The 19,312-nt window shown below is 47.6% G+C and overlaps 2 protein-coding genes across 4 annotated transcripts in view; one reads left to right on the top strand and one right to left on the bottom strand.

Annotated features, from left to right (window-relative positions):
• The window catches only part of LOC138959477 (genetic suppressor element 1-like), a 119,012-nt gene that overhangs the window by 34,833 nt on the left and 64,867 nt on the right, over nucleotides 1-19,312 (top strand). The window lies entirely within an intron of this gene.
• LOC138950192 (RNA-binding protein 25-like) lies at nucleotides 8,734-16,127 on the bottom strand. Its single transcript, XM_070321941.1, has 3 exons — nucleotides 16,010-16,127; nucleotides 9,478-9,635; nucleotides 8,734-9,288 (listed from the first exon to the last, which is right to left on the bottom strand). Exons 1-3 carry the CDS (start codon nucleotides 16,125-16,127, stop codon nucleotides 9,121-9,123), a joined length of 444 nt encoding a protein of 147 aa, XP_070178042.1. The 3' UTR covers nucleotides 8,734-9,120.

Here is a 19,312-nt window from a genome sequence, read left to right as displayed (position 1 = left end):
GGCGCCGTGCTTCTAGTAGCTCAGTCCATTCCTTCTTTCCGGTATGGAAACAGACGTGTTTCTGGCGAAAGAATCGGCGTTTTCAACTCGCCATATCTTCATATTCATTCGGACTAGAACAACGAAATATAAATTTCTTGTAAAAAAAAATCCCGAGCCTTGCGACTCTGGTAGTCATTTTCTTACGCGAAGCGGCCTTTGGTAGGTACGACAGTTTTAGTCACCCAAGTATATATCTAAAACGCACGTGGACGAGTTTTCAATGGCGTATTTGAAGTCTGTGAATGTTGTGATTACAAATCATTTCGGGGCACCCCTCAGTCTATACGTACAGACAAACAAATTGCATGGAACGAAATTTGAGAGGCTGGACTGTAAGTTGTTGTTTTGACTTCTACAAATCTCGCAGGTCTTTTATGCAAAACAGACTCAAAATTGCATTTTTCACGCAAGTGTAGATGACGAGACTATCGAAGGAATGGAATACACTTGCCTACAGATATAATAGACAGATACTTATATCTATGACTTACCCTAGCCCATATGTTAGAATAAAGAACATACTTTGCTCTTTTGAATGATGTATGATTTGGCACTATACACAGGATTTTAGACCTGCCCCCGAAGTGATTTTTCCACTGATAAACCCGTCAAAAAGCTCACTCTGTTTTAGCCGTAAAAAGCGCCCAAATGAAGTCAATTTCTAACCTGTGTCGTGTGTTCGAAGGAGTACATCTCAGCGATGCCATTGCCTTGCAACCTCAAAGAAATATATTTTAATAACCCGCTAAATGAACGTTTTTTTAGTGTGAAATAAAAGCCGGAGATTTGCTTCGTTTCTTTGCTGCGACACAAAACCAAAACCAACTATAGATCTGCGGTGACATTATGAGTTCGTTTTCGACATTGCAGTGAAGTTGCGTGGATCTTCGACGATTCCCGTTCGGTTTAATGTGGATAGAGCTTTGATTGAATGTAACTGCTTTGAAAAGTTACAACATGAGTCCTTGGGATCGATGTTTTTCGGTAAACTTCTTCGTATCCTTGACTTTACTTTTGACTTGAACAGATCCAGATCGGCTGGGGCTGTTAATCACCTACACAGATCTATATGAAGTTGACTCGACACGGCGAACCGCCGAATCCGTGCCCTCTCGTCGGTCCTACCCCCAAATCCCTTACCAGCCTCAGACCCCACCTCACCATTCTAACCTCACTGGCGCACTATGTGTGATTATCCCTTCCTCATGTGTGTGTGTGTGTGTGTGTTGTTTGTTGTGTGAGTGCGTGCCGGCGGGCGGGCGTGTGTGTGCCCGTGTGTCTTTGTGTCTGTGCATGTCGTCTTGAGTGCGAGAAAGCGAAGTTTTGAGAAATAGTGACAGATAAATAGTTTAAGAAAGGTCGGAATCTACTAAGTGAGAGTGGGTGTCCATTACGGCATTGCGAAGCTTTGTTTGTCTGTTTGTTTATGTGTTCGCCGTGTGTGTGTGTGTATGTGTGTCACAGTTGATATGTGTCCATTTGGTGCGTTTGGCTTCATAGTTCCTTCATACGAGTAACTTTGTTAACAGTTCATTATTCGGACACAGATTAACAAGTTATAGAATGTTCGTGTAGAACAGACACTTAGCCACAAAAAACACCTGGTTTTGAAATGAATTATTACCTCGATTCCGTTCAAAGGAGCTTTCCCCAAACACCTTTTTAACAATATCCAATTGATCTATGAAGATATGGGTCCATGCGACCCCGAGGCAGAGGATGCCTGTTTGCGGACAGGGGGAAATTGAGAAGGGGGGGAGGACCGATACTATAAACCCCAACCTGTGTACACATTGCTAACAGGAACCTGTGCACAAAATGTGTAATGTATCTCACGACAGATTATTTTTTCGGGGAGGGGGGGGAGGGGGGCGCATTCTTATGATTAGCCTAAGTCGCTTCGCGTCCTCAATTTAGACTTCTGAATTCAAAGTACACCCCTTTTTACAAAGTAACTGATTCACCCATGTGTGTCGTGTGTATGTGCGTGTGTCTGTGTGCTTGTCTGTGTGTTTGTGTGATTGTAGTGCGATTCAGAGACACCTACTGGACAGATCTTCATGAAACTCTGTCTCCAGTTGGAAATGTCCTCCCTGTTGTGGATGGTAGGAGCGGGGTTTTGGACAAGGGGGACATTTCCAACTTGAGACGAAGTTTGAGGTAACGTGATGCATTATAACTGAAATACACAATTAGTAGTGCCCCAATATGCAAGTGTGTTCGTATCATCAACTGATAAAAAGTGTGTCCGTAGATTTTGGTTACGCGTCGCAGTGTTAGCTGTGTACGACCTCCCACAGTCCAATGCCGCGAATTGTTGTTACAGCCCCTGACTTTTTTATGTACGGAATCCGGTAGTCTTTTTGTTGTTGTTAAATAATTATATTGCCAAACGTTATGACATTTTGGGATAATTGAACGAGTTTCAATACATATTTGCTGAGCACCTGTGTGCTAAAAGGAAATGTCGTTTGTTTTTATCAAAACTCAAAACTAATTTTCAATGTTTATTCGTACAAACCGTCACACAAACATGCGTGCCTCTATGAGTATGCGTGTGGCTGCTTTCGTAGTTCAGGCTAGATTACAAGTCAGCTGTGTTAGGGTGCAAGCCTTTTGATAATTTACCCCACACCAAATCCCACCCCCACACACCCCGATACCTGTCAAATTCCCTCAAAATGCAAGAACAATTCCGTTACCTTAGATCATCAACAGAAAATAATCCTCCGGATCCTAAAGATCAGGACGAAAACATAGCGAAACACTTTAGATATCAGATACCGACTTTATGTAATGCGCTTCAAAATCATATTTGAGAGAGAGAAAGAGAGAGAGAGAGAGAGAGAGAGAGAAAGAGAGAGAGAGAGAGAGAGAGAGAGAGAGAGAGAGAGAGAGAGAGAGAGAGAGAGAGAGAGAGAGAGAGAGAGAGAGAGAGTATGCATGTATTCCAATTGTAAATAGTCAGAAATATAGTTATTGACTGTGTACTTATTCTTATCGCTATGAGGGGTTGGTTTGCTTGTGTGTGTGTGTGTGTGTGTGTGTGTGTGTGTGTGATTACTGGGGTGGGCGGGTGGTGGAGGGGGGGGGGGGGTGGTATTGGATCTGGGGGAGGGAAGGGGGGGGGGGTTGGCAGGGGGTATCGGTGCACTAAAGGCACCAAGTGTTTGGGTGTATGTGTTTGTATTGCGATTCAGAGAAAACTACTATACAGATTTTTATGAAACTCTGCACACAGTACCCACACTTCTCCCTACCGCCTGACCTACTGGGCTCCCAAATGAATGTTTTTATCAATTTTTGTCAGTCAAGATATGGGGGTGGGGGTGGTGCGGGTATAATTGTGGAGTAAGCAATAAGAAAACACCTTATGGTTTTCTTAGGTATTGCAACGGTATATAGTGAAGTTAGCTGTGTTCAAATTTGTTTATGATCTGTCGAGCCAATTTTGTGTTACAACGTTTTTGAGTGATAATTGTATGTGTACGCTCTCGCCAATCCTGGATAATTTTCGGCATGCATATTGATAAGTACCGTATTATAATAAAGTGATACTCTCCATTCTTTTATCTACACAAAGTAATATTTTATTTATCTTTTCTAAAGATAAAAATGTCAGTTAGGATGACGTTACGAATTACAGTGTTTTCTGTAAGGTCATATGTGTCCACCCGGTACCCCCCAAAACTGACAAAACTCTTATAAAAAAAATGAATAAGAAAACAAAGTTTTTTGTCTGTCTGCAGTTGTGGACATATAGCTTAGAGAAACATGTGCTCAAAATGTGTAATGGATTTCACGTGCGACTTTTTGTTCTTTCTTGTGTTGAGGTGGGGGGGAGGGGGGGTGTGGGCGTATGCCCCTTGATCAGTCTCGGGCGCTCTGCGACCTCGATTTACACTCTTGAATTCTAAAAACACCCCCCTTACAAACTAACTGATCTACCCTGGTGTATATATATATATATATATATGTGTGTGTGTGTGTGTGTGTGTGTGTGTGTGTGTGTGTGTGTGTGTGTGTGTGTCTCTGTGTGTGTGTGTGTGGTGTGCGATTCATAGAAATTTACTGGATAGATCTTCATGAAACTTTGCACACAAATGTTCCGACCCCCAACCCTTCACCCTGATTCAAACTCATGTATCACAAGTCCAGCGCTCTACCAACTGACCAACAGCACTCCCAAATTATTTCTTTTTTTATCATTTTTGTCAGTCAAGATATGGGGGTGGGGTTGGTACGGGAATAATTGTGAAGCAGACAATACGACAACAACTTATTTTGTTTACAGGTATTGTATCTGTATACAGTGAACTTAGCTGTGTTCAAGTTTAGTTATGTTCTGACGAGCGAATTTTTTTTAAATACGTTTTTACTACTAAAGGAGTGATATTTTTATGTGTACGCCCTCGAGAAACCTCGATCATTTTCTGAAAATGCACGTTGATAAGTACCGTTTTATGATAAAGTTATACTCTCCATTCATTTATCTACACAAACTAATGTTTCATTTATTATTTGTAGAGCTAAATATGTCAGTTGGGATGATGTTAAGAATCACAGTGTTTTTCGCAAAATCGTACTTGACAACCCCCAGTAAAAAAATTCAAAAAAAAAGTTAATACGTCAACCTCTTTTTTTCTTTGCACAGATGTGTCCATATTGCTTAGAGGAACCTGTGCACAAAATGTGTAATGTTTCTTTCACGCGATTTGAAAACACAAGTAACCCCTTAAGAATCACAGTGTTTTTCGCAAAATCGTACTTGACAACCCCCGGTAAAAAAATTCTAAAAAAAAAATTAATACGTCGACCCCCTTTTTTCTTTGCACAGATGTGTCCATATTGCTTAGAGGAACCTGTGCACAAAATGTGTAATGTTTCTCACACGCGAATTTTTTTTAAATACGTTTTTACTACTAAAGGAGTGATAATTTTATGTGTACGCCCTCGATAAACCTCGATCATTTTCTGAAAATGCACGTTGATAAGTACCGTTTTATGATAAAGTTATACTCTCCATTCATTTATATACACAAACTAATGTCTCATTTATTATTTGTAGAGCTAAATATGTCAGTTGGGATCATGTTAAAAATCGCAGTGTTTTTCGCAAAATCGTACTTGACAACCCCCAGTAAAAAAATTCTAAAAAAAAGTTAATACGTCGACCCCCTTTTTTCTTTGCACAGATGTGTCCATATTGCTTAGAGGAACCTGTGCACAAAATGTGTAATGTTTCTGACGAGCGATTTGAACACACAAGTAACCCCTTAAATGTTCCACTGTACTAAAGGCTGTAGCCTGCTCTGTGTCTTTTTCTCTTCTAAAGCCTGAAAGTATAGCGTGTGTTGAACTGGAGAGTCCAGGGGGGCTTGGAGGGTGTTAAGCTATACTATCTGCCGTCCGTGTGAACCAAGGGGGAACAGTCATGGGTTAATCGTGCGGGTATACATAAAGTTTCACACGTTCGCCAGTCTGAGAACATAGACAATCAAGACAGTTATTAAAACTTATCTACTTCGAAATGGATGACTGACGCCAATACTAGTTCGGATATAATGTATAAATGTGATTCGGTTTCTGTATTGCTGCTCCGTGGGGCCAAGAAAAGTCACAGAACCTTGCTCTTCTAGTGGGTGTGTTGGAGACTTGTTATATCTGCGCAGCATACACTTTGCTCATCCTTACTCCTTCTGTGTCTTCCTTCCTTCCTTTCTTTCTTTCTTTCTTTCTTTCTTTCTTTTCTTCACCCCCCCCCCCCCCTCCCCAACCTCTCCTTTCTTCGTATCCCTTCTTCCTTGCCCGAGATTGACAGGTTGTGTGGTTGGAGCAAATCAGGATGCCCTTGCTGGGTGTTCGATACGACAGGGAGATAAAGTGCTGCGAGGAAGGTTAGAGCACAAGACTTAACTTTTCCTCCTTCCTTCCTTCCTTCTTACTTTCTTATATCTCTCCTCCTCTATATCTTCCTTCTTTGCGGAACCAAAGATTGACAGGTTATGGGGGCGAAGGGAGGTAATCAGGATCTCCTTGCAGGTATGGTCAGATAATACAGTCAGCTAAAGAGTTGTGAGGAAGGTTGAACACACTTGGCTAGATTCGAGTGGAAAGCGTGGTATATGTGAGTGTCTCGCAACAGAGCTGACAATAACGCCAACAATGTGTTTATTTGAGAATGGTATGCAGTGGAATTGTGAATGTAATGAAGATTTAAGTGAGCAAGTTGATAGAGACAAATTGAAAATGCGAAATAAGTAAATGAAAAATAAAAGCCGACACTGTATGCATTTTCGCTTCGCATCGGAAAGTACGCACATTTCACCAGAACATTTTTCAAACTAGAGAGAGAAAAAGAGAGAGAGAGAGAGAGAGAGAGGGAGAGGAGGGGGGGTGCGAGTAGACAGGGACACAGACAGACAGACAGACAGACAGTGATATTGATTTACAATCTTGTTTTGGAACCGTACATCTCCACCCCGCCCCAACCCTCGACTTTTCACTTACTTCTTGCATGCTGCCATCTTTTTTCTTTTTTCTAGTGTCGTGTCGCTGTCTGGCCTAACACTCCCTCGTGTCTTGTCTGTCTGGCTTAGTGGGGGATGAGTCCCTCGTGTCTTGTCTGTCTGGCTTAGTGGGGGATGAGTCCCTCGTATCTTGTCTGTCTGGCTTAGTGGGGGATGAGTCCCTCGTGTCTTGTCTGTCTGGCTTAGTGGGGGATGAGACGTCCCTCGTGTCTTGTCTGTCTGGCTTAGTGGGGGATGAGTCCCTCGTGTCTTGTCTGTCTGGCTCAGTGGGGATGAGTCCCTCGTGTCTTGTCTGTCTGGCTTAGTGGGGGTGAGTCCCAGGAAGCCAGGGGAGGAAGACAGCACAAGTCATCGTAAAAGGGAACTGCAAATCGCGCCTTCTGTTTTCTGCCAGAACAAATCGATGTTTTCTCTGTGCTATAGAGGAAGCAGATATATGTATCTCAGTCGGATGATGATCTGGTACAGCATGATGTTTCTCCTGGTTGATATCTTTGAAGTGTTACACTCTTTTGATTTTTATTATTTTGAGCTTTGGGGACTGAAGTGAAACAGTAGGCAAGGTGTTATCAGACTTTTTGTTTAAATCAATTGTTTTTGAAAATATGGAAGGAAGGGCAAGCAGGTAGGTTAAGATCTGTCTTTGTCGTAAGAACAAAACATGAGATAGATTATCTGAAGGAAGGGCAAGCAGGTAGGTTAAGATCTGTCTTTGTCGTAAGAACAAAACACGAGATAGATTATCTGAAGGAAGGGCAAGCAGGTAGGTTAAGATCTGTCTTTGTCGTAAGAACAAAACACGAGATAGATTATCTAAAGGAAGGGCAAGAGTTTTGCGCGCAATGATAAAATAGCCAGTTTCTCAAAAAAGAAAGTAGCAAGACGTACACCGTGTTCCCTGAAAACCATCCTACATCATACTACAAACCAAGGAGCAAAAATAGAACGTGAATCTTGTTTTTAACTTTAAGATAGAAATGGAATTTGTAACAAAACGCTCAGCTACCACCCGAGTACGTCCGTCCCCCCCCCCCCCCCCCTCCCTGCACACAGACACGCAAAAGCTACGAAAAGCAGAAACAGAAAGTTGGTAGGGTAAATACACCGACACCGAGAGCTTAGAGCGAGCTCCAGCCAGCTAGTAGACTGTTTCTATTGATTGGATCAATGAGTACCGCAAGATTTCTCTCCTCGGGCCAAACCCGCCGGAAGTACTTGCTGCAACGCCTAGTGGACAGATTCTTTGGTCCGATATCTCTGGCACTATTTGTAGAACAGTACTGGCGATGGCAATGTCGAAGAATGTTCTGGTACTCAACTTTGTGTCCTTGTTGTTTAAGGCTTGATGATGCTGCTTTTAAGGCTTGATGATGCTGCTTTTAAGGCTTGATGATGCTGCTTTTAAGGCTTGATGATGCTGCTTTTAAGGCTTGATGATGCTGCTTTTCGCAAATATTGTGATTTTCTTGCCACCTAATTTTGTGGTTTACGTTGAAAGAAATGCCGACACTATTGATGTATCCGTTCTGCAGGGATTCTTTGGTCCACACCTGACATGAAACACTGAGTACTGTCATGATGTTTTTGAAACTTCACATCACGGGCGACTAACGACCATCAGGTAACTCTCCGTCTTTCGATTTGAAATAAAAAGAGTCTCAGACATTAATTGTAAAGAAAAAGCCTTCCGAATCAAATCTGCTTCATACGTGATCAAAGAACAAAGCATTCTTATTATAAACAACAGTAAGTGAGATCCATACGGAATCAGTCCCAGGGGAACTAAAAACAGTATCAACAACAGTAAGTGAGATCCATACGGAATCAGTCCCAGGGGAACTAAAAACAGTATCAACAACAGTAAGTGAGATCCATACGGAATCAGTCCCAGGGGAACTAAAAACAGTATCAACAACAGTAAGTGAGATCCATACGGAATCAGTCCCAGGGGAACTAAAAACAGTATCAACAACAGTAAGTGAGATTCATACGGAATCAGTCCCAGGGGAACTAAAAACAGTATCAACAACAGTAAGTGAGATCCATACGGAATCAGTCCCAGGGGAACTAAAAACAGTATCAACAACAGTAAGTGAGATCCATACGGAATCAGTCCCAGGGGAACTAAAAACAGTATCAACAAGAAGGGTTGCAATGAAAAAATTCGAGATTAAAAAAAAAAAGTCTCCTTCTTAATAAGAGCACGTTGTGCTCCATTACAACAAGAACACATGTGCGTTATTGTATTCTGCGAACTATTTGAATAAAATTGTTTTAACCAAGAAGAAATCCGATTTTTACTGGCACCTAAGACAAGAAGACGCACCGAATGACCTCACGACTGTCGATCATGAACACGCCAATCAGCAGCTCGCGCCTCCAAAGCGGGTGTGCACCACTGTGTGGTCAGCAACTGACCCAGCAGCAGATGGTCAGTGTGAAGAATTGGTCGGTTACCCTTCTTGACCGTCATAGACTTGTCAAACTATTGATCACATTGACCCAGACAGACCCAGAGGCGATAGCAGCTAGTTACAGGACATTGTCTCTAACTAATAACATGCGGTTTCGCTGTGTGTCTCGGTCTTTGTCTGTGTCTGTCTGTGTCTGTCGCTCTCTGTCTCTGTCTGTCTGTCTGTCTGTCTCTCTCTCTCTCTCTCTCTCTCTCTCTCTCTCTCTCTTCCTCCCTCCTTCCATCTCTCTCTCTTGCTCTCTCTTGCTCTCTCTGTCTCTTTGTCTCTCTCTGTCTCTCTCGCCCTCTCTGTCTCTCTGTGTGTCTCTCTCTCCCTCTGTGTGTGTCTCTCTCCCTCTCTCTCTCTGTTTCTCTGTTTCTATCTCTCTCTGTCTCTCTCTCTGTCTCTGTCTCTCTCCCTGTCTCTGTTTCTCTCTCTCTCTCACTCTCTCTCTCTCTCTGTCTCTCTCTCTGTCTCTCTCTCTCTCTCTCTCTCTCTCTCTCTCTCTCTCTCTCTCTCTCTCTCTCTCTCTCTTCCCCAGCTACGTTTGGAAACGGTGGTTGTCTCGTTTTGGCTTCAGGGTCTCTGGTTGTGTCGAGTTGTAGTGTTTCTGCCAGAGAGAAATTGATTACTATTTGTCTGTAAAAATGAACTATAGCCTTAAAGGGATCGGTGGGTGACTAGGTATGAGTGGGTCAGCAGATAGGTGTTCATTTGAGTTCCAGAGACAGATCGAGGACTGTGGGCTTGAATGGTGACAACGAACGGAAGAGCAAAATGTCACAGACAGACAGAAAGAGAGACACAGAGAATGGGACGTAGGACGGCGGTAGTTGAGGTGGTGGAGTGGGGGGTGGGGAGTTGAAAGTGAATGGCTAACTCCGCTAAGGATGAAGGAGTAGTATTGATTTAAAGGATCGTCAAGCTCGCCTGTTCCCCGCGCCACCAGACGGCCGTCATTAAGTTGTGACCACACAGGCTTCTCACCCTCCCTGCCATGACACCCAACCCCACCCCACCCCGTCTGTTTTTCTTTTATCTTCATCGCAGAACCATTCTCAGCCTGTATGCCAGTATATAACTTATACGGTTTTCTGTTTGCCTGTCAGTGTCTATCATCTTAACTGCAGAATGACTCTCAGCCCGTCTGTCTGCCTGCTTGTCTGTTTGTTTGTCTGTCATCTCCATCGCAGAACCATTCTCAGCCTGTCTGACAGTTTTCTTTGCCTGCTGTCGTCTTCATCGCATGACAGCTTTTCTACCGTCTTTACGACATTCTGTGGGTGGGGGGGGGGGGGTGTGTGAGTGAGTGAGTGAGTGAGTGAGTGAGTGAGTGAGTGAAGGGAAGGGAAGGGAAGGGAAGGGAAGGGAAGGGAAGGGAAGGGAAGGTGGTTGAGGGATTAAGTCTGGAGCGCCATCTTCCGAATTGAATGAAGGCTTGCTGTGAGGACATGAGCATGTCTACGACATCTTTGGTGTTATAATGCTCAGTTGCTTTTAGGACTTTTAGTCTCTTATTCAGCAGCCTATTTCTCTGGCGCGTTGTATAGGATTATTTTAAAAGGGGAATGTAATACACTCGGGAGGCCGAGTCGGCATCAGAAAAATCAAGAAAAAAGAAGCGATGGAACAAATTTCAGATCAATATTTTCGCCGAAGAGAAGCCGGATTAACGTATCGAGTTGTTTTGTTGTTCCGGAGAAGAAGTGAAATAAACCTGTGAGGTTTTGTGTGGGGGTGGATTTTGAGTGGCGGCGAGGAGTTTGTTGTGCGGTGTAGGGAAGGATGTTCACTAGGAGAAGAGGCAAGGCAAAGGAGGTCGTTTCAAAAGAAAAAAGAAAGAAAAGATGAAGCAACAATTTTTTTGAAAAAAGGGAATGAAGAAAAAATAAATAAATAAGGGTAAATGTAAATGGACAGAAGGAGAGAGTGCGGCATATGAACATTTTAAGACCTGTGAGTTTTAGATGTGCCTGACAGCATTAGAGACTGCCGACAACACACATAGATTGTCTTGGGTCTCTGGCATCGTCCATGAGCTGATCCGGTGGGCGTTGCACTGTTTTCCTGCTCTCCATAAATCGTGTCATTATGGCGTCTGTGTCTGAGGGTGTAACGGTTCCGTGATAGTCGATACCAAAACCATGTGTGGAATGGAATGGAGTTAGTCAAGCAGTATGTAAGAAATGTTAAGTCCTTTGTACTGGAAACTTGCATTCTCCCAGTAAGGTAATATATTGTACACGTTGCAAGCCCCTGGAGCAAATTTTTCATTAGTGCTTTAAATTTGTGAACAAGAAACAATTGACAAGTGGCTCTATCCCATCTTCCCCCTTTCCCCGTCGCGATATAACCTTCGTGGTGGAAAACGACGTTAAACACCAAATACAGAAAGAAAGATAGAATGGAGCCATTAGTACGCATGTTCAACGGAGTGAGGGGGTGGGGGAAGAGAAGGGAGCATGCCTAGAATTATAATGTATGCAAATCTCCAAGTGATATTTAAGGCTTGGTTGGTTAACTATACAAAGAGAGCGTGCCTAGAATGATCTCTTAGTATAATATTAAAGCTGGTCGGTTAACCATACAAAAAGATAGGAAGGTCCCTGGTGTTATTGATTGATTTTTGACATTTCCGAGTACTTCAAGTTCTATATAACATGCTCCCCCCGCCCACACACACACTTACACAGAAACACGCACGCACGCACGCATGCACGCACACACACACACACACACACACACACACACACACACACACACACACACACACATACACACACATCAAAACCACTCCCATTACGACCAAGCCTTCAGTAAAGTCATCATGCGTGCAATATCATTCCTCTCCGCATGACACCATGAGACATCACCGTGTAATAACACTCTTAACGAACCCGTTTTCATAACCGACTGTTACTTTGGAAAGAGCGGGTCAAAAGTTTACCGTACGACCCGTCCACACCCGATATACAACACCGCCCAAAATCACTCCATGACTAGGTTTGTCAAAGCCGGGTAGATTAGGGCCTTTCAAAGCACCCTTCAGGGAACAAGTCAGCTGTGAACATCAGTGAACAGAGACTGTCAACAGTTCCCTTTTCCTCCCGTCCCCCCCTAACTGCCGCCGCTTCTTTTACCTGCTAATACCTGTCAAGATATGTGTCCCCGGCCATCATACCGACGCCCGAACATTCCCGGATATTGAAGCAAAGCGGGTAGCTACCTGGCAGGTTTGAAAAAGACAAACTGTCGAGGGATGTCTTGATTCAGGTTGGAACACATTAATATAATACCATGTACTGTGCATACGGTAACGATTGAATAGAAAGGTGCGTGCGTGTGTGTGTGTGTGTGTGTGTGTGCGTGCGTGTGTGTGCGTGTGTGTGTGTGCGTGGGTGTGTACGTGTGTGCGTCTGCGCGTGCGTGCGTGCGTGCGTGCGTGCGTGAGCGTGTGTGTGTGTGTGTGTGTGATGGACAAAAGGGATTGGTGGTAAGACAGAGCATTGATACCCCCCCCCCCCCCCTACCCATCCCCAATGAAAAAAATCAAAAAAAAATCTACTGTTTATAAAGTTAACCACCTTCGAAACTTCTGGAAAAACGATGTGGATTTAACCTACATCTACATCCATGCAAAACCTGCAATCAAACGCTCAGGGGAAAACACACACACAACACATACAATTCCTCGACACAATACATTGCCACATCTCCAACCTGGAACTGTAAATCTCTGCAAGAGTCAGGTAGCAAGAGCCAGGTAGCAAGAGCCAGGTAGCAGGCAGCACGGGAACAATGAGAGGTCTCTTTGTTGTGTTCACCCGGCAGGTAACAAGACGAGAACGGCGGACATGCACCGCGAGCGAGGATTCATTCTCTTTGACTCGCTTGCAAGCTGGAACCAAAGCCTGGTATGGCAGCAGCCTAGCAGCTCTCAAAACACTGAGCATCATCACACACCATTGCAATCATACGGCAAGGTGGTTAGTTAGAAAACGATTTCATCGACTGCAGTCGCTCTGCGAAAGACAGAGAGAGAGAGAGAGAGAGAGAGAGAGAGAGAGAGAGAGAGAGAGAGAGAGAGAGAGAGAGAGAGAGAGAGAGAGAGAGAGAGAGAGAGAGAGAGAGAGAGAGAGAGAGAGAGAGAGAGAGAGAGAGAGAGAGAGAGAGAGAGAGAGAGAGAGAGAGAGAGAGAGAGAGAGAGAGAGAGAGAGAGAGAGAGAGAGAGAGAGAGAGAGAGAGAGAGAGAGAGAGAGAGAGAGAGAGAGAGAGAGAGAGAGAGAGAGAGAGAGAGAGAGAGAGAGAGAGAGAGAGAGAGAGAGAGAGAGAGAGAGAGAGAGAGAGAGAGAGAGAGAGAGAGAGAGAGAGAGAGAGAGAGAGAGAGAGAGAGAGAGAGAGAGAGAGAGAGAGAGAGAGAGAGAGAGAGAGAGAGAGATGGACAGACACACACACACACACACACACACACAACACACACACAGAGAGATGGTACTCCAACACTGTGTGTCTTTCAGTGTTTGATGATCAGAGAACGGGTGACGTTTTTCTACCCGTATGGCTGGCTGGCAATGGAAAATACCTGTAATCGCTCCGCGCGTTTCCACCTGTGTTTCACCTCATGCATCGTCGCCAACGCTACCGGTGATGGAGGAGATCAATGAATGACACACGTCGCTGACTCTGTTCCTGATCCGCCCGTGTTTGTTCAAGCCTGGCTGATCAGAGAGAGAGTGAGAGAGAGAGTGAGAGCGAGTGAGAGTGAGAGAGAGAGAGATTTTATGCTAGGCTTTTGATTCGTATACCTACCTTGGCGCCATTGCGTGTGTGTGTGTGTGTCCGTGTGTGTGTGCGTGTGTGTGTCCGTGTGTGTGTGTGTGTGTGTGTGTCCGTGTGTGTGTGTGTGTGTGTGTGTGTGTGAGTGTCCGTGTGTGTGTGTGTGTGTGTGTGTGTCCCCCTCTGTTTCTATGTCTTCTGTTGAGGAAACACAAGCATAAGCTGTGACTGCCGGCGTGTCTTTGACATGCAGGACAGTGCAAACATTACAGAGTAAATTCCACTTTCACCCGGTCTTTTATTGTTGTCGCTTGTTGCGAGCTTAGAGGTCCGTATCGATTGGGATTTTCTCATTATTGACATTCACTTTGCAAAGCGCGCGATTTGACAGCAAACTCGGGAGCATCCGCTCCACACATTGCAGAAAAAAGAAGCATGCAGCCACCGAGCCAGTGTGAATAAAAGAAGGAGGAAAAGACGGGTCCTATTGTTTGAGGATTCTCTGGCAAAATAATCTTCGGTTTGACGCAGGCTGTGCGTCGCCGATAGCGCGGCGGTGGACAGTGTGATTGAGAGGAATTGTCACCCGCGGGTCGTCATATTTGCCTTGACGTGGTGCTAAGAATGGAGGGGACACGGAAAAAGCCATGTGCAAAGCACACAAAAAAAGTATGTGTGTGTGTGGGGGGGGGGGGGGGGGGGGGGGGGACAGGGAGAGGGAGGGGGAAAGGCAGCAGGAAGGAAACGTGAAGGGTGCAGTCTGATGGCTGGTGGCAGTGGTGGGGGGGGGGGGGGGTTCAGGAGGAGGGGAGGGGTGAGTTTAAAAGATTCTTTTTGTATCTAGCGCGGCTTAACTCGCTCCACATGTTGCGACTCTCTGTCAAGGGTTACACAGGATGTGCACGCTGGAATGGGGAGGTGTTTTTTGTTGCCTTTGATTTTTTGAAATGCCGACCTTTCACCTCGCCTCCTCGGACTCCTGTGCAGTTCTGACCCTCTCTCTGCACCCTGAGGTGCAAGTGTTTCTCTGAATGTGTGTGTGTGTGTGTGTGTGTGTGTGTGTGTGTGTGTGTGTGTGTGTGTGTGACAGACAGACAGACAGACAGACAGAGAAATACAATGAGAAACATAGGGACAGACAGACAGACAATGAGAAACAGAGAGAAAGACAGACAGACAGACAGACACGAACACAGTGCGGTGGTTTTATCTGTCTCGCCGCCACTTTTTCACATCCACCTCCTCCTTACCTCCCCCCCCCCCCCCCCCGCCTGTCCAACCATCATTACAACTTGATAGAACACGAGCGACCTCCTAACACCTTGGAGTCATTCCTAGACCACTACCCTCTCTTCTCCGCGTCCCTCTCTCCTTGCTGGCCGTGTGACGGTGTGTTTGGACAGTGGATGTTGTCCAACCTTGTCCCCAGCCGACGGAGTGCTGACCGCGGCTACTTGCTTGGTCAACACCTCCCCGCTTGTGGCCATCGACCTTGTGTCTCTCTTGTTGGCCCTGCTGGTCATCTCTTTGGGGAGGAGGGGAGGGGAGGGAAGATGGGAGGGGGTGAAGGACGCTGACGGGGATGAGGAGGAGAGAGAGGGGGGGGGGGGGGGAGAGGGAGAGGAAGAGAGAGATTGAAAGAGAGAGAGAGAGAGGGGGCGAGAGAGAGAAGAGAGAGAAAAGAGAGAGATAGAGACTCAGAGAGAGAGAGAAAAGAGAGAGATAGAGACTCGGAAAGAGAGAGAGCGCGCCAGATAACCCTACGCAGGAGACAACACGTCTAGTGGCTAAGTGGGATAATAACTGAGTCGAAAGAAAAAGGATCAGCGAAAGATGACACAAAGAATACAGAGTGACAGAGAAAGAAGCGGTGGATCACCCTACGCAGGAGACGAGAGAATGGTGTGGTGCAGAAGGGGGATAATGCACAGTAATGCCCGGATTGCCACGGCCACACACTGCTTTCTGTCCCTCCCACCTTGTGTCTTTATGACCGCAGTGTTTGCACTGATCCTCGAGGCCCCCCTCCCCCTCTCTTTACCCGCGATCCCTCCCCTTTCTTACACACACACAGACTCACACGCACATACGCACGCACGTACAGCCACACACACACACACTCACACACACACACACACACACACACACACACACACACACACACACACATGCAATCAATAGCCGAGCAGACGACTGGCTGGCCGGTACCAGTGGCAGCAATGTGGCCCGTCCTGTCCCCTGTGGATGGCCGGTACCAGTGGCAGCAATGTGGCCCGTCCTGTCCCCTGTGTTGGCCGGTACCAGTGGCAGCAATGTGGCCCGTCATGTCCCGTGTGGCTGGCCGGTACCAGTGGCAGCAATGTGGCCCGTCATGTCCCGTGTGGCTGGCCGGTACCAGTGGCAGCAATGTGGCCTGTCATGTCCCGTGTGGCTGGCCGGTACCAGTGGCAGCAATGTGGCGCGTCATGTCCCGTGTGGCTGGCCGGTACCAGTGGCAGCAATGTGGCACGTCATGTCCTGTGTGGCTGGCCGGTACCAGTGGCAGCAATGTGGCGCGTCATGTCCCGTGTGGCTGGCCGGTACCAGTGGCAGCAATGTGGCCCGTCATGTCCCCTGTGGATGGCCGGTACCAGTGGCAGCAATGTGGCCCGTCATGTCCCCGTGTGGCTGGCCGGTACCAGTGGCAGCAATGTGGCCCGTCATGTCCCGTGTGTTTGGCCGGTACCAGTGGCAGCAATGTGGCCCGTCCTGTCCCCTGTGGCTGGGCGGTACCAGTGGCAGCAATGTGGCCCGTCATGTCCCCTGTGGTTGGCCGGTACCAGTGGCAGCAATGTGGCCTGTCCTGTCCCCTGTGGCTGGCCGGTACCAGTGGCAGCAATGTGGCCCGTCCTGTCCCCTGTGGCTGGGCGGTACCAGTGGCAGCAATGTGGCCCGTCATGTCCCCTGTGGCTGGCCGGTACCAGTGGCAGCAATGTGGCCTGTCCTGTCCCCTGTGGTTGGCCGGTACCAGTGGCAGCAATGTGGCCTGTCCTGTCCCCTGTGGCTGGCCGGTACCAGTGGCAGCAATGTGGCCTGTCCTGTCCCCTGTGGTTGGCCGGTACCAGTGGCAGCAATGTGGCCTGTCCTGTCCCCTGTGGCTGGCCGGTACCAGTGGCAGCAATGTGGCGCGTCATGTCCCGTGTGGCTAGCCGGTACCAGTGGCAGCAATGTGGCTTGTCCTGTTCCCTGTGGCTGGCCGGTACCAGTGGCAGCAATGTGGCCCGTCATGTCCCCTGTGGCTGGCCGGTACCAGTGGCAGCAATGTGGCCCGTCATGTCCCCTGTGGCTAGCCGGTACCAGTGGCAGCAATGTGGCTTGTCCTGTCCCCTGTGGCTGGCCGGTACCAGTGGCAGCAATGTGGCCCGTCATGTCCCCTGTGGCTGGCCGGTACCAGTGGCAGCAATGTGGCCCGTCATGTCCCCTGTGGCTAGCCGGTACCAGTGGCAGCAATGTGGCACGTCATGTCCTGTGTGGCTGGCCGGTACCAGTGGCAGCAATGTGGCGCGTCATGTCCCGTGTGGATGGCCGGTACCAGTGGCAGCAATGTGGCCCGTCATGTCCCCTGTGGCTGGCCGGTACCAGTGGCAGCAATGTGGCCCGTCATGTCCCGTGTGTTTGGCCGGTACCAGTGGCAGCAATGTGGCCCGTCCTGTCCCCTGTGGCTGGGCGGTACCAGTGGCAGCAATGTGGCCCGTCATGTCCCGTGTGGCTGGCTGGTACCAGTGGCAGCAATGTGGCCCGTCATGTCCCCTGTGGTTGGCCGGTACCAGTGGCAGCAATGTGGCGCGTCATGTCCCCGTGTGGCTGGCCGGTACCAGTGGCAGCAATGTGGCCCGTCCTGTCCCCTGTGGCTGGCCGGTACCAGTGGCAGCAATGTGGCGCGTCATGTCCCGTGTGGCTGGCCGGTACCAGTGGCAGCAATGTGGCTTGTCCTGTCCCCTGTGGCTGGCCGGTACCAGTGGCAGCAATGTGGCCTGTCCTGTCCCCTGTGGCTGGCCGGTACCAGTGGCAGCAATGTGGCCCGTCATGTCCCCTGTGGTTGGCCGGTACCAGTGGCAGCAATGTGGCCTGTCCTGTCCCCTGTGGTTGGCCGGTACCAGTGGCAGCAATGTGGCCCGTCATGTCCCCTGTGGCTGGCCGGTACCAGTGGCAGCAATGTGGCCCGTCCTGTCCCCTGTGGTTGGCCGGTACCAGTGGCAGCAATGTGGCCCGTCCTGTCCCCTGTGGTTGGCCGGTACCAGTGGCAGCAATGTGGCGCGTCATGTCCCGTGTGGCTAGCCGGTACCAGTGGCAGCAATGTGGCCTGTCCTGTCCCCTGTGGCTGGCCGGTACCAGTGGCAGCAATGTGGCTTGTCCTGTTCCCTGTGGCTGGCCGGTACCAGTGGCAGCAATGTGGCCCGTCATGTCCCGTGTGGCTGGGGGGGGGGGAGGTGGTGTGTAGGGGGGTGGGGGTTGTAGCTTGCAGGGTAGAAAGAGGTGGGGGGGGGGGAGAGAATGGGGTGTCAGTTTCCCAAGCCACTGGAATAAAGGAGTACTGTCCTTTCGTTGCGATGTGATGGGGAGAGAATTGCTGTGTTGGCGTCGCTCTATCTGGTGAATGCGCACAGGGCGCGGGTGCGATCGTTTTGAACATGTAATATTTGCTGGGAAAGGTGAAACAGGCGGGTTACTTGGTATTTTTATTTAGAAATAGAGAAAGACAGAGAGACAAAGACAGAGAGAGAGAGAGAGACAGACAAAGAACAATATCCACTCCCTCTTTCAAAATAGCAGTAACAGTGCTATAATAGGACCGAGCGGTGTTTGTCTGTCTGCCTCTCTGCCTGCTTGTCACTATTTCGTTGTGTTTGTCTGTCTGTGTGTCTCTCTCTCTCTCTCTCTCTCTCTCTCTCTCTCTCTCTCTCTCTCTCTCTCTCTCTCTCTCTCTTTGTGTCTGTCTTTCTCTCTCTCTCTCTCTCTCTCTCTCTCTCTCTCTCTCGCTCGCTTTCTCTCTTCCTCCTCTTCCTATGTCCAGTCGACACACTCACACACGCATCATCTTTCTGTATTATCGGCGAGAGATTTATTTCTCGGAGTCAACTTTGTGCAGACTCTCTTCGGTGTCCGAACACCCCCGTGTGCACACATGCGCACGAAAAAGATCCCACGTTCACAGCGAAAGTCTCAGGGCTTGGAAAACACGAAGACACGCATGCATCATCTCTCGTCTCTGATTATCATGATCGTATTTCAGTTATGGAATTCACTCCCCTTTCAATTACGTCACTCTCCATCCATTTCATCTTTTAAGTCCAATTTGAAAACTCACTTGTTCCAACAACACTACGGATAGTTCCTTAGTATAGAGTCTGGGGATGTGAGATGTGCATGATGTGTTGTTTGAATCTGACAGTGATTGTATGATTTTTGTATACATGTATTGTTGTCACGCGCTTTGAACTTCTGATAAGGCGCTTTATAAATGCCCGTTAT

The sequence above is a fragment of the Littorina saxatilis genome, linkage group LG1, assembly GCF_037325665.1.
Source record: "Littorina saxatilis isolate snail1 linkage group LG1, US_GU_Lsax_2.0, whole genome shotgun sequence".
In the NCBI taxonomy this organism is placed as follows: Eukaryota; Metazoa; Mollusca; class Gastropoda; order Littorinimorpha; family Littorinidae; genus Littorina; species Littorina saxatilis.
This window is presented reverse-complemented; position numbering and strand designations above follow the sequence as displayed.

What these genes read in the sequence shown, in the direction of transcription:
- LOC138950192 (XM_070321941.1), bottom strand. Translation starts at nt 16,127, where the DNA reads ATGACGGGCCACATTGCTGCCACTGGTACCGGCCAACACAGGGGACAG. An exon ending in GGGCCACATTGCTGCCACTG is followed by an intron (nt 9,636 to 16,009) that starts GTACCGGCCAGC and finishes TCTCTCTGGCAG; the next exon opens with AAACACTACAACTCGACACA. An exon ending in AGAGAGAGAGACAGAGAGAG is followed by an intron (nt 9,289 to 9,477) that starts AGAGAGAGTGAG and finishes CAGAGAGAGCAA; the next exon opens with GAGAGAGCAAGAGAGAGAGA.